An 18,523-nucleotide genomic window follows, 5' to 3' on the forward strand; every position below is an offset into this window, starting at 1 on the left:
CTCTCCTCATAGGGCCTGCCCTGCTGCCCCCTTATCATGTGAGTGGCCCTCCTCTGGACCCTCTCCATGTTGTCCACATCCCTCTTGAAACAGCTTTCTGAAGAGCTGTTACCCTAGATCTTGGTGTTTGCCCCTGACATACTTGTAGGTGGCTATCAAGTCACTTCTCAGACTTCTCTTACTCAGGCTGAACAGGCCCAGTTCCCAGAGCCTCTCTTCATAAGGCTAAACCCTCACGCCCCTGATCATGCAGGTGGCCCTTTTCTGTACTCTTTCAAGCTTATCCACATCCTTCTTGAAGTGTGATGCCCAGAACTGGACACACTAGTCCAGCTGTGGCCTCACCAACACCAAATAGAGGGGAAGGAGCACCTCTCTGGACCTACTGGCAACACAATGGCTGATGCATGCCGGAGCTCTATATGCCCTGCTGGCGACTTCATCACACTGATAACTCATATTTATCCTTTGGTTGACTGTCACTCTTGGGTCACTTTCAGATGCTGTGCCAGCCTGTGGACTACCACCCATCATATAGTTGTGGTGAAGGTTCTTCCTACCCAAATGAAGGACTCAGCACTTATCCCTATTGAACTTCATCTGATTGCATTCAGCCCACAGGACCAGCCTGTCAAGGTCATCTTGGATACTTGCCCTGTCCTCAGATGTGCCTGCTTTTCCCCACAGCTTGGTGTCATCTGCAAACTTAATTGTTGTACTTTCCACTCCCTCATCCAGATCGTTGTTAAAGATGTTAAAGAGCTTGGGCCCAAACACTGATCCCTGAGGGATGTCACTGGAGACAGCCCTCCAGGATGAGGCCACGCCATGTCATGTTTTTATAGTCACAGATATGGCTGAAATTACTTAAAAACTGTCAGAACTACTGTATATTTCTCCAATCAACTAGTAGTCCCTGGATAAAACAGCATGTACTAGCCACAAAGGACCTGAAAGACCATGGGGTAATTACGATATCCTTTAATTTTTTTTTTTTATCTGCTTAATTTTTTCAACAATTGAACTGATCTTGTTTTGTTGCCTATGGGTTGGGAATCAGTCCTCTCCTGCATATGATTCTAATTTGACAAAGGGAAATGGAGAATCAGGTTTCCAATGTCATGCAGCAAACTTTTAAAAACTATGAGTCAAAATTCACTCCCATATCATCTACATGTCAGACCGCTTAATCATTTCTGCTGAAAGGAAATAGATGCAGCTTGCTTTGGGGGTGGAAAGGGTGGTTATGCATGGATCCCTTCAGAGTACTTTCTCTATCAATCACTTAATTTACTCTGTTGAATGAAGGTGGGGAGGCAGACACAATATATTTACTCCATGTAGTACTTCATAGTTGCTGCAGTTTAGTCAAATCTGTCTCTACAATTTACAGGGAGCTTGAGAATGAGTTTAATCAATGATTTTTTGTTCTTTTCATTAAGATAATTACTAAGGACCACATAGTAATACAGCTATGCATACTATTTTATATTCTGGTTCATAAGTAATCCTACGGACACTAATGGGGTAACTCACGCAGTAAGAGGCTACTCAATGGAGCAAATGCTTAAGATTATGTCCATACATATCTGTACTAAGAAGCAACTTTAGCAGGGAGTTTCTCTACATTCCTGTTGGAGCTCTAACATTCACATTTCCTCTGCTCCATTCTTCTTGAGGCCTTGTATTGCAGCCATGATTATTTCAAAGGACTAGATTTAATGCAAGAACAGCGGTAGCATGATACAAGAGACTGGAAAGAGAACTAGAAATCAATAACCCTGTACTGACTTTGAGCATGTTACTTAACTCTTTTGTGCCTCTCTGGTATGCAAATACAACAGTGAAAAGACCAGTATGATGCCTAATTAGACAGCTGCTCAATCTACAAAATTGGATGAAGAGTGAAATGTGCCCCTCTGTTAATAAGGGCCACTCGAGGTCTATGCAACATATAAGTAGTGTTTTGAGAAATTAAGTGTGGCTTAAACAAAGCATAGGCTCTTAACTAGCCTTCTGAACAGTAGTGAACTTTTCTCTATATTCATGCCCAATTCCTATGAACCTAGAAATCCTCTTGAACTATTAAAAAAACATCTGACAAGTCAGAGATCTGTGCACTACTCCTGCACTGCATCACTCTGTTTTGCCAGGTACTTTTTTTTCTTACAAAGAAATGAATGATTCTGACAACTCCTCTGCAAGGGCAACCTTTCTACTGCAGTGGGAATATTCTACTGCCTGCAAAAATGGTAAGAAAATTTGATATTTAATACTTCATTTCAGGAAATAAACCCTTGTCTTCAAAAGAACATCCAAAGGATAGGATCACTGTCAACTGTTAGAGGATGTGCTTCCAACAACTAAGAAAATGAATAAAAATGCAACTCCAGTCTCGTTTTGGTCAAAACACAAACCTCACTCATCCTTACTCACAGTCCTTCTCAAATACGCCACTTTGTTCCAGGACACAATTGCTAGTGGTCTATGAAGGTTACTTGGTGTTGCCCCTTTTCTTTATGTGCCAAACCAGAAACTTGTGAGAACACAACACTCTCAACATAAGCAATTATTGTAGCTACTGCAAGGTTTTTTTCTAATGTAAAATCAGAGGGGAAAGCAGGAGGAGATCTCTCCATGAGACACACCCTCTTTTCAGTTTGAGACACATGGGGAAAAAAAACTTCGAGACTCACAGCTCTTTACATTAAACATCAAGTGTGAAATGAGGGAGATTAATATAATATAACTATACATGAGCAGGAAACAGAGATGCATCTTTGGCAGCTGCATTAAGTTCCTTCACTTCAAAAGCTAGTCACACTAAAGACGACTCTGTTATCATGAATCAATAAAGTGAGAAAACTAATGGCCCTTTTTATGCGGACACTGTACTCAGTACCTGAGTATATCAAGTTCCATCAGCCCTTTTATTGCCATGATCATTAAGACTGTCAAATGAAACTGTCTTAATTTTCTTCAAGGCTGATACTCAGCAACACTTTCAGATTGCTGCAGGCTGCTTTCTGACTGGGGTTACATTTTAAATTTTCACTGGGTCAGATTCTGATAATTATCACGCATGTAATTTTTCACAGGATTGGATTAAGTTGGTGGTTTTATTTCAGCTGCTCATTAGTAGCAGTTTTTTAAGGTTCTAGTTGAAAGGAGACATCTTCCCCTGGAATATCAGACAGCAGTGTTTCAGTGGTACTACTTACTCTGTGGTTTTGTACACATCAGAGTACAGCCCTGCCTTCTGGAACTTCTTCTTGGGGGGCCTAGGAGCTTTTTTCTCACGCTGAGTAAGAGAAGGCAAAGGCTGCTCAGTGTTTTGAGACTCAGGTGGCTTTCCAGTGGCTTCCTGGGGACTGGATGTTTCACCTGTTGTTTCAGAAAAGCTGGAAGAAAATGTAAAGATACTACAACATCATTATTCCATTCATAAAAAGAAGAACAAAGAAGGTCTACGGCTTGTGGAATTGCAATGGCTTTTGTCATCATTTTTGCAATTCAAATAAAATTGTTTGTAAGTAACAGTTACCTTTATAATAAACAAAGAATTAAATCTATCGCTGAAGCATTAAAGCGTAATGTCACAGACAGCTATGTTACATGTGTGCAGTCACATGTGTGCAGTCACAGACAGATGTCTAGCAAACTGTGTACATGGATACAAGTGTGAGTTCTCTTTGTACTTAAAAAATAAGTCTGCTTGGAAACAGAACTTTTTAGAATTAATTCCATTACTACCCAAGTTCATTTTGGTTGAGAAATTCCTTGTTCTTTGTTGATAAACATTTGATGTTATTCAGCATTCTCCCAGTAGTAATTATTAGTTACAGATTTTCAGATATGGGGCTTACTTCTTTTTACAGTACTATAAATAAGAAGTGACTCCACCAGATGCTGGGGGTATCTGATACGAGTCAGTGTAACTGAGGACATGGAAATACAACACATTTACAGCCCTGTAATATACACTGGGATTGACTTTGGAGTGGACAAATGATCAGCTTCCTCGGAGGGAGTAGATTGTAGGCAGCTGTATTGGTCCCTCACTACTGGTTGAGGCAGGGAAGCTAGTATTATGCTGCTTGCACTAAACCAGATGTGTCAAATGTATGGCCCATGGACTGGATTTGGCCTGTGGAGATGCTTTACCCTGCTTAAGGGCAGGCAACTGGAAGTTGGGGGTGCATCCGGGGGGGTGATGTGTTGCAAAATCTGGGACCCTTGGGCCCCAGCAGACTTGGCAACTGTTGTCAGGGAGAGCAAGGGTGACAACCCCAGCTGCCCTGCAGTCACTTGGCCCACTGTTACTGCCACTGCTATGCTTGATCGACCTCCCTAGCCGCTGTACGCTCTGTGCTGGAACTGGAGCTGTAGCTAAAACCATGTACCTTGGGCTAGAGCCATATTGTGCTCCAGGCTAGATCTGGCCTGCAAGGAGCCCCATGATCCAGATCCAGCTGAGGATGCAAGGTAAAGGAAAAGTTTTCTGAGGATTTCCCAATCTTTTAATTCTTGAGTTTTAATCAATTCAAAATTGATCTAAAATTTTTATTTTTTTCTTGCATGATAAATTGGACCCTTCAGATTAATAACTAAAAGCCAAAAGAATAAAGATATTCTCAGAAGGAGAGTTTCAAGGATATTTTGGAGTAACATAATTAAAAATTAACACAACAAAAGTATTAACATTATTTATCATGCTGTAATCCTTACACACTCTAGCTACCCAATCGAAATCTCAATTTATATTATTTAGGAGAGGCATACAACTCTGCCTTTTGTCATGTGCCTCCAAGAATATTCCCAGAATCTAAAACTGGGAGATGTTTGCACAGTTCCTCAAATGTCAGTGCGTATGATTTTCCAGAATGATAAAGAAACGATAGCAAGGCAAAATTTGGGGGAAGTCTAGTCTGTTTGTGCTAGAGGACGGACACAGTGATACTTCTGGTGTGTTGTCTGTGGTGCACAGTGGCAGTTCTAGTGGTGAGGTACAGACCTTAATTTTCCTTGATGCTTGTATTTATTTTGTGTATAGATCAACTTAAACTCATGTACAATATAGTGCTTTTGTTATTAATGTAAAGTGTGCATCTGTGACATGCCAAAGAAAATTCAACTCAAAAGTTTTCATAATGGACAGAACCACCAATTTCATTTCCTCACTAGGCAACTCTTTGCTAGCCTAGCACCATCTCACAAAAATCTTTCCCAAACTCGCAACTAATTTGCATTAAATGTTCATTCTGAAAAACACAAGCTCAGTGGAAGAAGAGGTTCTGCCTCAATTTCAGTACTAGACAAACAGGGGACAGACTGGTTTTTCAAAACACTGCTGAGCACTTTCCTGCTTAAAATCCTGCTCCTTTAAAGTGCCTTGGTCCACCCCAAATTACCAGTCTCTACTGAAAACCTGCCCCCATGCCACCCTTGTGTGGGGAGACAACAACTTTGCTAAATCTTTGCAGAGAGACAGTTAAGGTTGTGTTCCACACAGCTCTCCTTTTCACTTAAGGGACTCTGTGAGCCTGTTCCCTGCATAGAAGCAAGAGGGCTTCTTGTGCTCTCTCCCTTTTTAGTGCATTAGCAATGGACAGCCCATAATTTAACACCAACAGTGAAACAAGTCAATTATTATAATGACATCTGGAAAACTGGGTGGGTCAGGTAGGGCCGCCAGTTCAAATCCAGCGTAAGTCAGAAAGGATTGAATATTCTTACTATCTGGTTATGAAAGCAAAAATTGTTCACTGCCTGGAAATGAATTGGTGGCCTCAACCCAGTCTATTCTGTCTGACAGCAAACGTAGCTGGCCAGGTATGTGGAGTGGAAAAAGCCATCTTTTAAGTGATGGAGAAATGCTTTTGCTATGACTTTCAATTGTGAACACTGGGAAGTTAAGGGAATATAATGGATTTACCTTTTATTGCTTTCCTGCTCATCTTCTGGTAAAGGCTTCTGTCTTTTCTGGGCCTGTTCCTCTTCGAGCCACCTCTTTCTTTTCCACCCTTTTCTGTGATCTGGATTCAAGTTCACACTCTGCACTACAGCCTCAATGACATCAGTGACAGTATCAGGTCCAAGGTGTAAAGCGCTGCTGCCCTCTTCCCTCTTGTCTAATTCCTGACTGACCAAGCGAGCAGCTTGGAAAGCTTGCACTGAAACTACTGCCTGCATTGGGTACTTCCGTGGCCTGCCTGGCCTGCGCTTCACAAAGTTATTTCCTGTCCGTGACTGCCTTTGCAACTTCTTGGCTTTTAGAATTTTATTGACGTGGTCCAGATTTTTCTTAGTTGCCAATATCTTGTTGTAATTGCACATTTTTCTAGCTTGTCGCTGCATGGCTTCGACCATGCTTCTCTTGAGATGATGTGGGGAGTAGCTGCTTGGTAATCTGTCTGAAAGATGTGAGATGCTATCACTGCAAGAGTCATTTGTAACTGCTGGAGCCAAGAGACTGTCCTGTTTCCCGAGACCTCTTTCCCTGTTGAGGTTTCGACCAGGACTAGCGGAAGGCGGAACAGATACATTTGCAATGACTGCTTCTAAGGTTTTGTCCAGAACAGCCTGGCCTTCATGCTGTGCCATGCGCTGTAGTAAGCTATCCACTGAATCATCTACAGCAGTTGCTAGCCTTGTTCCTCGTGTGGGTATTCCAATCACTGGAAAACATAAATCAACAAAAGTACACTAGAAACGATTTAGTTATGATCGTATGAACACAAAAAATATCACACTGGGTTAGACTACCTGTCCATCTAGCCCTGTGCCATGCCTCCAACACTAGTGGGAGTGGATGCTTTAGAGGGAGAGCAAGAGCATGGAACTGGTATAGCTAGGGCAGCACTGCCCAACCTTTCTGCTCTGCAGGCTGGGTGGGCAGTGCCAGGTCCATCTGCAGGCCGGATCTGGCTGGTGAGCCCAATTCGTTGGTGGGGCAAATTAATTACATGCTGCATAAAAAAGTGCTTTCTCTTGTTAGTTTTAGAGCCTGCTCTGCTACTGTCAGTGGAAGACCCTTAGTTCTAGTATTTTGGGACTTGGTGCATAATAGTTTTCCATTCACTGTATCTACACTCTTCATGATTTTATAGAATTCTTACCTCAGCCACCTTCTTTCCAAACTGAAGAGTCCTAGCCTTTTTACTGTCCCTGGTACAGCACCTGCTCTATAACCCTGATCATTTTAATCATGCTTCTCTGTATCTTTCTAATCTTACTAAATTCTTTTTGAGATGCAGAGACCAGGACTGTATACAGTACTGAAGAGGTAGGCACACCATTGATTTGTACAATATGATAATGTTTTCCATTTTGTTTTCAATTCCCTTTTTAATGAAGCCCAGCATTTTATTAGCTTTTTTGGTTGCCACTGCACACTGATCTGATGGTCTCTTTCCCAGGCCACATTACCTTGCACCTGTTGAAGGTAAATCAGTACATTCTATCAGTCTTGAACTAAATAAAATACAATAGCCACATCCTCCACTTGGAGACAATGCCAAATGTTATTTTTTATAGTAGCCTATTGCTTCTGCTACCACATTGTACAGATCCATGTTTCTGTCACAGTGCCTTCATGGGATGGTGGCCTAGATGTCCCAGGAAGAGGGAAGCTTGCACTTTTGCCATGAATTTCTCTCATGCCTATTTCTGTTCTCCTTAATGTATGTAGATTAGCATGCCTGACTTTCCTTCCTTCATTTCCATCAGGAAGGACTAATAAGGGTGTTGCCCATTAAAGAACACAGACACTAGTCCATAGCAGTGCATGCTGTGGAGTGTGTCACTTGTCTTACACAGAGGTGCTGCAATACACAGGCATGCACATTCAAGTGGGCTTTAAATGGCAAAACCTTCAGGATAGAAATCATATCTTTGTAGGTATATGAAAATACCATGGGACAGGATAATCCAACACATTAGCACAATCATTTGTTGTTTTTCCCTCGTCAGAGGATGATCGGTATTTGGCATCCTGTCTCCAGAACTATCTGTGGAATCAAATTTATTTGGATTCAAGGGACTGAGAGGAAAAACACAAGCAAAACACCAAAATGATCCAAACACTCAGGATTTCAAAGTGTTTTATGCTATTCTTTTTTCTATAAGTTGGGAATGGTTTATAGGCTGAGCATTATTTTTAGCCTGAACAGGCAATAAAAAAGGACAGACATAATAACTGTATATCCTTCTCAGGCTGCACAGGGGAAGGGTGCCTGTCCAGTTCTGAGGCTGGGAAGTGCATGATTCTGTAGCGATACAAGCATAGCAAATTTGCTCCGACTTTAATTCTGCTTCATTTAGAGTCAAATAAGGTAACTTAGCTCACTTGCATCTCTACAGGCTCACACAGATGTAAAAGTTCTAGCAAAACAGCTGCCGTGTGTCCGAGCTACTGTCCTGTCCCCTTTTAAAAGAGCTGAAATGCACGGTTGTCCATACCCCTGCTTCTTTAGCTTTAGAAGTCCATGATAAATTTAACACTAATGAAACACAATGCAGTTAAGAAATGCGCGTAGACCAGGCGTGGGCAAAACGGTGGATCCAGCTGGCGGCTGGACTCCATTTCCCAGCAGCTCCTGCCCAAGTCATTGCAGCAGGTTTGCATGGAGATTCAAGGAGGTGTGCTGCTGTGACAATGCAGGGCCAGGGTTTCCATGTAGACTGATGGCCCAAGCAGTGCTGGCAGGGCATGCAGCTGCTCCAGGGCTGGGGCCAGGATTTTGCAGTGGTGACAGAGTGGTCTGCAATCCATTGCCTGCATGCTCTGGGCAGGGGCGTTCAGGCAGCAGACCGTGGCTCTGTCCCACTTCCTCCATGCCCCAGGCAGGGGCAGGCAGGCAGTGGATCATGACTGTACCAGCTCTGGACCATGCTGTCACCACTGGAAAATCCCAGCCCCAGCCCTGGAGCAGCACCCCACCTAGCCATGTGCCCTGCCAGTGCTGCTTGGGCAGGTCTCCATAGAAACCCTGGCCTCCTGGGGTCTCCATGGAAACTGACCACAGTGATATGGGTAGGGGCTGCTGGGAAATGGAGTCTGCTGTGAGCCAAATTGGGCCCGCAGGCTGAACTTTGCCTATCCTGGTATAGAAACTACTGATAACATTTCTCTAACCTGGAATACCTAGCTGAAACAATTTTACCTCACTTTCTACAACATAAATATTACATGCTGTGCATCTTCAGCTGCACACTCATTTGGAAGACAGTTTTCAGATTGGCTACCAATGATGCAGTGTAAGAAGGGATTTCCAAGTGAACATTTTTTCCCAAGGTTGGCCTGTTGGTTCTTAAAGCTAAGATTTATTAGCTCTCTGGAATTAAACAGATGTGCTCAGTCTTCTTGTGGTCCTCCCATGAATAACTATAAAACAAAACTACAAGTCACTACTAAGGCAACTGGACTCGATTTTTTCCAATTTCAATGCACTATACTTTCCAATTTTGAAATACTAAGTACAGGATGAGCCAGATCACTCTGATCTACAAGGGAAAGCTCAACTGTTCTTCAACTTAGTGCTGAAGGCTATACCTCACTCAAGCAATCAGTGCTGGAATGGATCACAAGGGAAATGAAACCACATGCAGTTCTTCTACAAGAAACACATGCAGAGCACCTCTGGAAGATGCTCTTGAGTGACAGGCTTGCAGACTCTGTAGCCAGCAGGATCCATGGCCTTGTTACCTGTATCAGAAATGACTTGCTATACACTACCAAGGGACATAACACCTCCCAGAATGCAACAGAACATAGCGCTGTCCAAGTCAATGATATTATCACTGTTAATATATACAAGCCACCCTCTGCTGCGCTGTCATTCATATCCCTGCTTATTTACAACCAGACAACTTTACATACAGATGACTTCAACTGCCAACACTAAGGCTGGGAATGCTCCATTAACAGTAGTACTGAAGACTATCTTTGTCTCTGGGCAAGCCTCTATGACATAACCCTCATATATGAGCTGAAGGAGCCATGTACTTTCCACTCTGGATGTTGGAACATTTAGACAAACCCAGATCTTGCCTGGCAACTTTAGTAAAATATTGAGAAGAAAAATACTTGACAAGTTTCCATCATCTCAGCTCATACCGTCACTTATCAGCACTGATATGATTTTTCAACACACACCATCCAGATTAGACCCGGGATGGAACTTTTGGAAGGTGGATGGATGGATTAGCAGAAATACCAATTACAAATGTGCATTTACAAAATTTGAAAATAATTACTGGCAACTACTGAGATCAGGTCTACTTCAACTGCTAGCTGTAAGGCAGCAAATGGTAAAGAGCTGTGGTGTTTTGGTGTAGGACTAACTTTTACAGGAAGACACCAGGAAGCACCACTGTCAACAAGGCTTGCATCTTGCTGCAGAAGGGAGACTGCATATTAGCTGACAAAGATAAGGCAAAGACAGCTGAAGATAAATATTTGTGTTCACCAGTCCAAATCAAGTACTCTGGAGACAAGAAAAAGAACATTAATGAAAACATGCGCCTTACTGCAGAGCTTCCAAGTAACAAATCTACAAGGAAAAGTGACAATGGTTTTCAGACCAGAAGACAATTTAAATGAGAAGGAATCAGCACTTCAAGTTCTAAAAATCTTTCTATGGGAAAATCACTTCCTAAAGGCCTCTGGAAAGAAATCAAAGTTAATTTATGCTAGGTCACAGCAGTTAGAAGCAAATCGAAAACACAGCACAATCACTCTCACTGGAAGCAATGGGAAGAATCACACTTTCTGCTTTCAATTTGAGATGTAATATTACAGACAAAAAAAGTTAACCTCAGCTTTCTTACAGCCCTTGAGATAAACGTTAAGGAAAAAGGAACATCTCTGGGATACCTTGTAGGAACGCCATCTGTTTCGTAAACTTGAGTTTTGTAAACAGCTGCACTAACTAGTGATAACCAAACCACGCAACCCTACACATTTTAGGACATGCAGTCTGATGGCCTGTCCTTGAACTGGTATTCCTGGTTTGAAACTGACCCCAAGGGATCAGACAAATAAACCGTATGATCCTAATGACAGCTGCAGCCCTGGTCATGCATGCCTGGAGCACTTTGTAACAAAGCAGCCTTCTATGACAAAAACCACTGAAACACACAATATGCTTAGGACCTAAAAGACTCTAAAAGCAGAAATGGTATTACCAGCAATATCAGCAGCTTGTTCTTTTTGGTGCTGATAAAACTGCCCTTCAGTCCTCACCCAGTGCTTTTCTTGTATTAGAAATAACCTGAACTTCTAATGTTCTTCTATATACAACTTGATCCACCAGCTGGATAGGACATCTTTGCTCTAATATGTGGCCATGCTCACAAATGAATCTGTCAAACACCTTTGTTCAGACTGAAAAGGAGTTCAAAAATCTTAGCATACCCCTGGACACTTGTCATGGAAGCCATGACAAAATGACAATAAAAAACTTTTGCAATGGCTGCTAGTTATACCACTTATGTAATTTCTGTTGTGTGAGATGATCATGTGTGTTGTCTGTTGAAGGTTTACCATTTTATGTAGTCCTTCAGCTACTGCACTAGTAGTTGAATGACAACTGGTATTCTATTTACACAGCAGAAAACAGCCATACTATTAAGATAAACTGCATAGTGACACAACCCATCCTTGCATTTTAAGGCATCCCTTGCTGTATTATTAGTTTGAACCACTATATGTGGTAATGTCCAAAAGCTACAAGTAAACTGGTCTCAACTGTGGTAGGAACAGTACAAACCTAAAATAAATTATAGTAACATGACTTAAAGTCCTAATATTCTTAATAATAAAAAAGGTGAGGCTTGAGAGACATGAGAGGCGGAAGATGACCATCGAGGTCCCTCTCAACCCTGGAATTCTACAAGAGACAAACAGGCCAAAAATAAAAGAATGGGGAAACAGGGTAGAAATACAACAGGATCTCCCTAGGGAGGCAAGGGAAAGAAACAGCCTCAGGAAAGGGAATAGACACGGCTAATTCCAGTTCAAAAGGTGACTATGTCAAAAGACACAATCAGTTAGAAATGGGGTGAACAGGAAACAAGGCTACTATTCAGCAAAATTAGTTGTGACAGTCACTGTTACTTTAAGAAAGGCACAGTACACAACTAAAAGCTTTAAGACATGTCTACAATACCGACTACGGTGCAGCACAGAGATTTGAGTTAGCTTTAAAGAAAGGAAAAATTCTAGCTACAGGAGAATGAATCTTCCCCATGGCTTATCTATCCTGCATTGAACTCCTGTTACCATGGTTAAACTGCTTCTGGCACCCAAGCTACTTCACCGAAAGCTAGCTCAGGTATATCTGCAGCACAGACATGCCTTTTTTAGGGGTAGGAGAACATGGCATCCCCATGTCTATGCCACAGTACCCTGAGGGCTCTTAGGGCACTTCTGCTTTGGCTAGACATTGTCAAGTAGCTATAATCATAGTAGCCTGAAACACTTAAAGCCCAAATATTACTTGCCTGTAGAAGATGTGCTTTCAGACGCTGATCTCTTTCTGGAAGGGCTGCAATTTGTGCTCTCTGACTGTCTCTGAGAGGGCTTGTCTTGTGTTGGCAGAGTGCCTGAAAAGCACAAAAGTGAAGAATAAACCACAAGAACTTAAATTCGCTTAAATCGAGCAATTCCAAGGAAACGTATTCCAGATGCCACACATTCAAAGCAGGACTATATGTGCTAACATTGATAACAATTGTCCACATTGGGCATGCAGGTGTGGAAAGGCAGAATTGGGTCAACCAGGGCAGAACTTTTCACATTCCAAGTCCAATAACTAGCTAAAAATATGCTAGCAAACACAACCCCCCAAGAAAGAGTGGATTATTTTACATCTGAACCTTTACTATTTACTACATGTATATCAAAGTTCTGTTTTTTAAGGGTACAGCGTCGACTTGCATATCAAACACAGTATGCACTACCCTTCACTTTGCAGGACACTAAACAGCATTACATTAATTATGATATCTGTGTACAGACAAGTTTTTTGTTTGTTCTGCTTTTTAAAAACATGTACACATACAAGTATCTGCACCTGCATAGTGCAACACTTGTATGTATGAGCAAAGAAGTTGAGACCCAACTGAAAAACTGGCCCTGAAGGTGGAAAACCCTGGCCTAAGGCTCTATGGAGAACATACAGCACTCTGGATGGTTTTAAAGGAAAGCAACTCTGTGAAACCTGGAAATGCAGGCACACTCAATTCGTTTTCTACATTCATGATCACAAACTCCTCCAAGAGCGCTTCAGGCTGGACATAAGGAAAAACACTGTTACTGTCTGAGCCCCCAAGGCCTGGAACAGACTGCCTCCAGAAGTGGCGCAAGCACCTACTCTGGATTCCTTTAAGAAACAACTGGATGTTTATCTTGCTGGGTTCCTTTGACCCTAACTGACTTCCTGCCCCTGGGGCAGGAGGCTGGACTTGATGAGGTCCCTCCCAGCCCTAATGTCTATGAAATCTATGAATTCAGACATCTAGTCTTGAAAGCAAAAAACGAATACACATTCCAGAAGAAATTCACTGGGTCTTGTCTCTAGTTTCACACTGTAAGAAAGATGTGTTGTACTCTAACAGCATGACAACACTAACGTCTTTCTTCATTTGATCTGAAGCAAGTGCCTGCTACTGTTTGATGCAGGTCTAGACTATACAAGTGCATCTTTGCAGTGGCTCTCTCCCTTAAAAAAAAAGCCCTCAGTTCTGCCCTACAGAAACAGTCTGTAGACATTAGGATGATCCTACCCTTTTCCTCTCCACAAAGAATTGTCTGAGTTATGGGCATAAAGAAAAAGCAAAAATGATGCTTTAGACCCTTCTGACTACTCTCATTTCTAAAATGTTGGATGTGTGGTTGAAAGTCTCAACGAAAATGTGGCCCAGTTGCTAGGTGAACTCCATGAAAATTTCCATCTTTGACAGGCAGGTATTGGTTATATAAATCTATCCCAGGTTCTTCTCTCTAGGCAGGATTGCTCCACTCAAGTTGCTGCAACTGCTTTATCGTAGAACACCAGCACCAGGAGGTATTTGGGTTTGACATTTATGGCGCCTACTTTTTCAGTTTCTCTCAGAAGAAAAAAGTGCTTCCCTGAGCAGCAGTAAGAAGGACCCCAGAGGCTCCAGGGTCTGAGACAAGAGTAGCAGGATATTTTAGTAGCCGATAAAAAATAAGTAGTCAATTAGTTGCGCAGCTTGCTTTACTGTATATATGTTTGCTTTTACCAGGTAGTCATTAGGGATGGCTATGCCAACAAGTGCTGTCTTTGGACTAGTTTACCCACAATGGCTCTGTTGTAGCAGCAAAATCCTGGTGCTTTATAGATTTATTTTGAGAACAAAGCAAAACGTAACACCCCAAAGCAACTTTCACCTTAGTCCTGACAGCGAGGCTGGCATGGGAAGCATGCAGATACCAGCGAGATGAGTGCTCTGGAAACCCCCTGATATAGCGTTGCTGGTGACAATCTACAATGAGAGTGTCAGTAAAGATCTCAGAAGCTTCTGGAAGGTACCTTCTGGATGTAGTGCTTAGAAGAAGACTGGCTATTCCATTGTCAACAGTCTCTCTGAGTGAACAAATTTAGCATTAGAGGTTTCATATTGGTTTTTTCATCCCTAATTAGCAGGCTACAAAGAGAGTACACCACTTACACTCTAAACCAGGACCAGGAATCTGTGCCAAAGTCAGACATGCTGCCTCAAGACCTGCATGTGTCTGAGAAATCAGGAAATGGGAGAATCCTGGGACCTAGGAGAAATCATTAATTCAAATGCAGACACGCTTTACTTCCTACCAAAACCTTTCATCTAAATGCATACTTCTCGTCTCGTCTCCAAGAGCTCTGAATCTCTTTTGTATGATGACATCCAGAATGCCGGCTCGGAAGAGAAATTCTTGCGTTTCTTTGGGAGAGAATTTCACTATCAGACAAGTTATTTGGGATTGCAACTAATGTATAGCCAAAGTATGTCCTTCTTTAGGGGGCACGGAAATTACACTAAATTTCCTGTTAATTTGTTGAGGAGAATTAAATGCCATAAAGCTTGATATGGCACTTTGCTGCATACTGCACTCCTGGGAAGATTCTTACCAAGCGGTGTCATGGTAGGGAAGCAAAACAAAAGTGGAAATGGCCATTTATTGAACGCTTGTCTGCCCTTCAGGATCATGGAGGTGGCAAGAGTGAGAAGAAACTGTACAAATCTTGGGTGCAGTCTACTAAGGTTCTAGCCTTATAAAGAGAATGAATGCGTACATGAGACTAGTAGTAGGAAAGTGCAGTTGTTTAAAAAAGTCAATTCTTCTGTAAAGTGACCATTTTAAAGTCATTAGTTTCTACAGAGGGAATATTAATCTAACCTAAACTCAATACCAACTCCATGTGAACTGCTTTTCCTTGAGAAGTTTATAGGACTCAAAAGGCATTGCCATGAGCTTGCATCACAATGTTCCTACCTTAGAGAAACCTGCAGAGTAGATGAGTAGAGAACGATTCTCCACCTCTTCTCCCCTGGTAGAAGGACTCTTTCCTGAGACTCAGAAGGAATGATTACTAGAAAGAATTGCAAATCTGTAGGCATAACTGGTTGGAGAATTTTTGAGTGCTGTCTAGTTTGCAAAGCTGTTTGTGGTTGCTGACAGCCATTAGACTCCTCATCTTGGCAGTTTCCCTAACATCGCAGGGCACCCACCCCTTTGTTTTACTGACCCTGACTGATCGGAGCATGCAGTTAGCCCTCAGTGCATACCCCAAGTGGAGCTGCTATTACCTGCCTATTAATTTCTTGGGCTCAAATTACACTAATGAAGATTCACTTGCCTTGCTACCTCATTGCCCTTATTCCCAAGTCCTAGTCAGTATGTGCCGTCTGTTTGCTTTCAAGTGTTAAAAGCATATTCTCTGCTAGCTCTTCTCTTGACAAGAAACTAATAAAGAGCGATTAGTGTTCTTCTCTTTCTGAATATTCTAAACATGGGCATGTATAACAGATGGGATCTACTATGGCAGGGGAGTGGGGCTCCAAAATGTAAGCCACATGCTACCCCAAACTGGGAAGGATTATTGTCAAGTCCAGCAGGGGGAGCCCAAACTCTTCAGGATCCTTTCTGGCCAGCTGCTGCAAACAGACTTGAAGACCCAGGAAAAGAGACCTAGCCCAATAAAGTGGCACCTGAAATTGCTGAACAATCCTTTATGGAGAACAGTGATAGTGTCAGAGTGATGCTGTAGCCACGATGATCCAGGACTTATGGAAGAGAAAAGGATTTTAAGGCAATACATTTCACTGGCGGAGTAAAGTTAAACAAGTTTTAAAATGCAATGCATTCTTCATCAGGTCCTTTACTAAGACACATCTTCAATGAATAGCACTGAGGTTCTAATGCTGTGAATATTCAGGCATTCAGCAGTCCTTTCCCCTGCTTTGTTGCTGGATTATAATGTGTGGGGAACACAGTGAACTGTAATTTAAAAAAAAATACAACTGGATAGCAATATGTTGTTGGAGTCATGGGAAATGACAAATACAGGCAGTTAGTCTATGCTTGAAAAGCAGGGCTTGCCAATTTGAATGCACTTTATCTCATTATTTTAAAATACCAGGTGGACAAGATATTTCTATTTGGATGGGAAACATCCAAGGGAAATGTTGGTTACTGCAACATGTGCCCCTTTTACACATTAAACTGTTGTTTACAAGCCTGAAACAACTATTCCTAAGAGAAAAAGAAGGGTTTGGTGTAAAAGAACGTCACTATTTTTAGACGCAAATATGCCCATTACCTTTCTTGCTTTCCAGGATTGATAACAGCTTGTATCAAATATGTTTAAACTTAGACTGATCAAAAATGAACCACTATGGAGAGAGGGGGAGAGAAAGGGAATTTTCTAAATAGAAGAATAACTTCTAGAGAAATATCAAAATATGTTAAAAGAAGGCTATACAAGAAATATAATAGCTGCCATTAGACCGCTCAGTTTAGAAAAGCAAGAAAATTCCTGGAGGATGTCACTAACGACCTGCCTCTTCAGGATATAAGGAGGACATGGGATGAAACTGTTTTGCAAAAGTAACAGGCTATGTTTCAGTCACAGGGCGAATCCAAGTTATCTGTATCCAGCAATGGCAGGAACTGCACCCTCTAGCTTACCCTACTTACCGGTACTTTCTCTTTCACCAGCTCCAGTCTCCTTACAGAAGTAAAAGTAGGCTTTATTGAAAGCAAAAACTGGAAGCAGCAAGGTAAAAAGGAGACCTGAATTTCCTTTAGGTTGAGGCAAGCCAGATGTGTGCAAGCAAGTTGGGGAGCGTGAAGCTCTCTGCCCTATTGGAAGGGGAGAGCAGTCTTCCAACGCTCATCAGATAGGGAGATGGAGGTGGAAATATTTTGAAAGAACCTTATCTTAGAGGGTGAAAAATAAGCAGGTTGAATTTAGTGATTAGGAGATCCTCATTATGTACCTTTCATCAGTATTTTAGAAACCCATTAATCTTCAGGATCCTAAAAACAGTGATGAATTGCTCAACCTGCTAGCTCTTCTTCTGATGTAAAAAGTGACTATGAAGAGAGTCTACAAGAAATCTTAGATACATTTGCTGAAAACAAGACTAAACTCTGTCATTTGATTTGCTTCCACACCTTTTCTGTGATATATTCCCTGCTGATAAGAACTGCTGCATAGCTGCTATATCATTGAAAAGCCTAAGCAGCTAATAACAATAAGTTTACGGATAATAAGTGTCCAAGGAACAGTCCAGTCTTGCCATTTAAAGGTGACCTGCGAAGGTTTGGTGATTTTAAGTCATGTCCTGCCTGTTGCTGCTAGCCATAAAGAAGCACTGAACACACAAAACTGACTTTTCCCTAGAGTACTGAGGGAATTAGTTGAGGTCATTGTGGGACCTCTGGCATGGCTTTATGAGCACTTGTGGCACTCTGCTGTGGTGCCAGAGGACTGGAAGACGGCCAATGTGGTTCCCATCTTCAAAAAGGGGAGGAAGGAGGACCCTGGAAACTATAGGCCAGTCAGTCTTACCTCGATCCTGGGTAAGCTTTTTGAGAGAATTATTCTGGCACATGTCCATGAGGGGCCAGTAGGGGAGATTATGCTTAGGGACAACCAACATGGGTTCATTAGCCGCAGGTCCTGTCAGACCAACCTGGTGCCCTTCTACAACGAGGTCACCAAATCCTTAGATGCAGAGGTAGCAGGGGACAGTCTTCCTGGACTTTAGGAAGGCCTTTGACACTGCCTCTCACCCCGTTCTCATTAAGAAACTGGGGAACTGTGATGTCGACACCTACACAATCAAATAGGTCGCCAACGGGCTGGAGGGTCGCACCCAGAGAGTGGTGGTGGATGGGTCATTTTCAGCCTGGTGGGATGTGGGCAGTGGGGTCCCCCAGGGCTCGGTCCTCGGGCCCGCACTGTTCAACATCTTCATCAGTGACTTGGACGAGGGGGTAAAAAGCACC

The 18,523-nt window shown here is 42.3% G+C and overlaps 1 protein-coding gene across 5 annotated transcripts in view; it reads right to left on the reverse strand.

Annotated features, from left to right (window-relative positions):
- ASH1L (ASH1 like histone lysine methyltransferase) overlaps positions 1–18,523 on the reverse strand; it is an 84,150-nt gene that overhangs the window by 34,725 nt on the left and 30,902 nt on the right. For all 5 annotated transcript variants that reach the window (XM_019556874.1, XM_019556873.1, XM_019556875.1 and 2 more), the window contains exons 3-5: positions 12,505–12,606; positions 5,936–6,677; positions 3,222–3,401 (exon numbers count right to left, since the gene is read on the reverse strand). In XM_019556874.1, coding sequence (XP_019412419.1) covers positions 3,222–3,401; positions 5,936–6,677; positions 12,505–12,606 — 1,024 coding nt within the window. The remainder of the gene's footprint in view (positions 1–3,221; positions 3,402–5,935; positions 6,678–12,504; positions 12,607–18,523) is intronic.

The sequence above is a fragment of the Crocodylus porosus genome, unplaced genomic scaffold, assembly GCF_001723895.1.
Source record: "Crocodylus porosus isolate Cpor-Errol unplaced genomic scaffold, CroPor_comp1, whole genome shotgun sequence".
Taxonomy (NCBI): Eukaryota; Metazoa; Chordata; order Crocodylia; family Crocodylidae; genus Crocodylus; species Crocodylus porosus.